Source organism: Geosmithia morbida, assembly GCF_012550715.1.
Source record: "Geosmithia morbida isolate 1262 chromosome Unknown scaffold_1, whole genome shotgun sequence".
NCBI lineage: Eukaryota > Fungi > Ascomycota > Sordariomycetes > Hypocreales > Bionectriaceae > Geosmithia > Geosmithia morbida.
The window spans coordinates 888,093-889,925 of NW_023336188.1; the positions used below are offsets into that span (position 1 = coordinate 888,093).

Genomic DNA, 1,833 nt, shown 5'->3' on the forward strand with positions numbered 1-1,833 from the left:
CTTCTTGTCTTTTCTTTTCTCTTCCCTCCTTTTTTTCCGTCCACTCCCTTTCCCCCTCCCTCTCCGCCAAGCCAAACCGGCAGAGGCAGAGGTGCGATGCGAAGCAAACCTGCCTGCTTGCCTGCACCCGTTCGACCGGGAAACATAGAGTCTGACATGTCATCACATCACGCAGTACGGACAAGGTCCAGGCCGATATCCTCGATGGCATCGCTGCCATGCAGAGCTCTCTGACGAGCCTGATTGGCCGCATGGACGACAGACTGACCAAGATGGAATCTGCTGTCTTGTCGCTGTCGGCATCGGCAGCACCCCTCATCAAAAGGGAGGCAATCCTCGACGCCGACATGACGAGCCAAGACTCGCCGGCCGCCGTGCCCGGCAGCGCACGCGCCGAGACCTACGCCCCGCCCGACATGGCGCCCCGTGCCTCGTCGGAGCAGCAGTGCCAGCAGCCCCTGCGCCTCATGCCCGAGGACGAGATGGAGGCCGAGCCGGGTCCACCTGTGCCCCCCGGAGAGCCTGCCATCCCCATAAACCACACCACCCTGGCCGCCCTGCTGCTCGAGTGGCCGTCGATCCGCCACATGACCAAGCACCTCATCGAGCGCGAGGGCATCCGCTACATCAGCGAGTACCCCGTCAGTCAGGAGCAGAGCCGCGGCTCGCTCATCGTGTACGGACGCGGCGAGGACTCGCACGCCTCCCGCTACAGCAGGGAGATTGCCGACCACGGCCACGTCGACGCCTCGGACGACTCGTCAGATATGGCTTCTCCCTCCATGGCTGCCGACTTCGGCAAGGTCGGCGGACTGAGCACCCCCGACTACGAGTACCGCGGCGGCGTGCTCGGTGCCGACGGCGGCCCCGACTTCTCCGAGCCGACCGTGTGGAAGTACGTGGCCAGCTTCCAGGAGCACATCCTGAACATGCACCCGATCCTGCAGCCCAAGGTTCTGGAGGGCTGGGTACGGCACTTCCTAGACACGCTGTCGACGGTGCAGCCGCGGTCGTCCAAGGTGCCCAAGCCTACCTTTGCCGTGGCGCCCAACAACGCGTCGTCGTCGTCATCGTCGTCGTCGTCGCAGAACCCAGCGGATGGCTCCTCAGGCTTCAAGCGTAAGCGGTCCGTTGACCCGGGCGAGCCCGATGGCCCCCCCACGCCTGCCGGCCCCTCCAGATCCGGACGGCCAGACCGGTCCATCCACAGCGCCCTCATCCTGACCATCTTGGCCCTCGGCAAGATCTGCCTCCACCGCTCCCAGATCCCGGACGTGGTGCACCCTACCGCCAGCGACCCGGCAGTCATGGGCATGGGCAGCCCCGTGGCGCGCAACGGCTTCCCCGCGTCTCCCGGCCACTCCTCCCCGCCGGCGTACTCGTCGTCCACGCCCCACTCGTCAGTCCAGCAATCCCCTAGCGGCGGCGGCGGCGGCGGCGGCGGCGCGGGCAGGCGCTCCTCCATCCACGGGGCTTCGGGGTCCATGTCCCGCTCCGCGGGCGGCATGTCCCTCAAGAAGAATTACGAGGTCATTCCGGGCCTCGAGTACTTTGCCTACGCCACAGACATTCTCGGCAACATGGGCGGCTCGTACAACAACATGAAGGATGTCTACGCCCACATCTTCTCCTGCCTGTACTACGGACAGCTCAACAGGCCGCTCGAGAGCTTCGCCAGCATCCACAGGGCCAGCCACAAGCTGCAGGTCATCATGCGCCCTAGCCTGGATAAGCTCCGGAAACTCAAGATGCGCAGCGAGTTCATCCAGGACCCTAAGCAGAATAGGCTGGCTCTGGCCTTTTGGACCTGCCTCCAGCTCGAAAGGTATTTAC

At 64.9% G+C, this 1,833-nt stretch overlaps 1 protein-coding gene across 1 annotated transcript in view; it reads left to right on the top strand.

Moving 5' to 3' along the window:
- GMORB2_1024 (Fungal Zn(2)-Cys(6) binuclear cluster domain) overlaps positions 1–1,833 on the top strand; it is a gene marked incomplete at both ends in the record, with an annotated part of 5,139 nt that overhangs the window by 1,559 nt on the left and 1,747 nt on the right. The window contains one exon of the mRNA XM_035463007.1: positions 176–1,825. Coding sequence (XP_035324431.1) covers positions 176–1,825 — 1,650 coding nt within the window. The remainder of the gene's footprint in view (positions 1–175; positions 1,826–1,833) is intronic.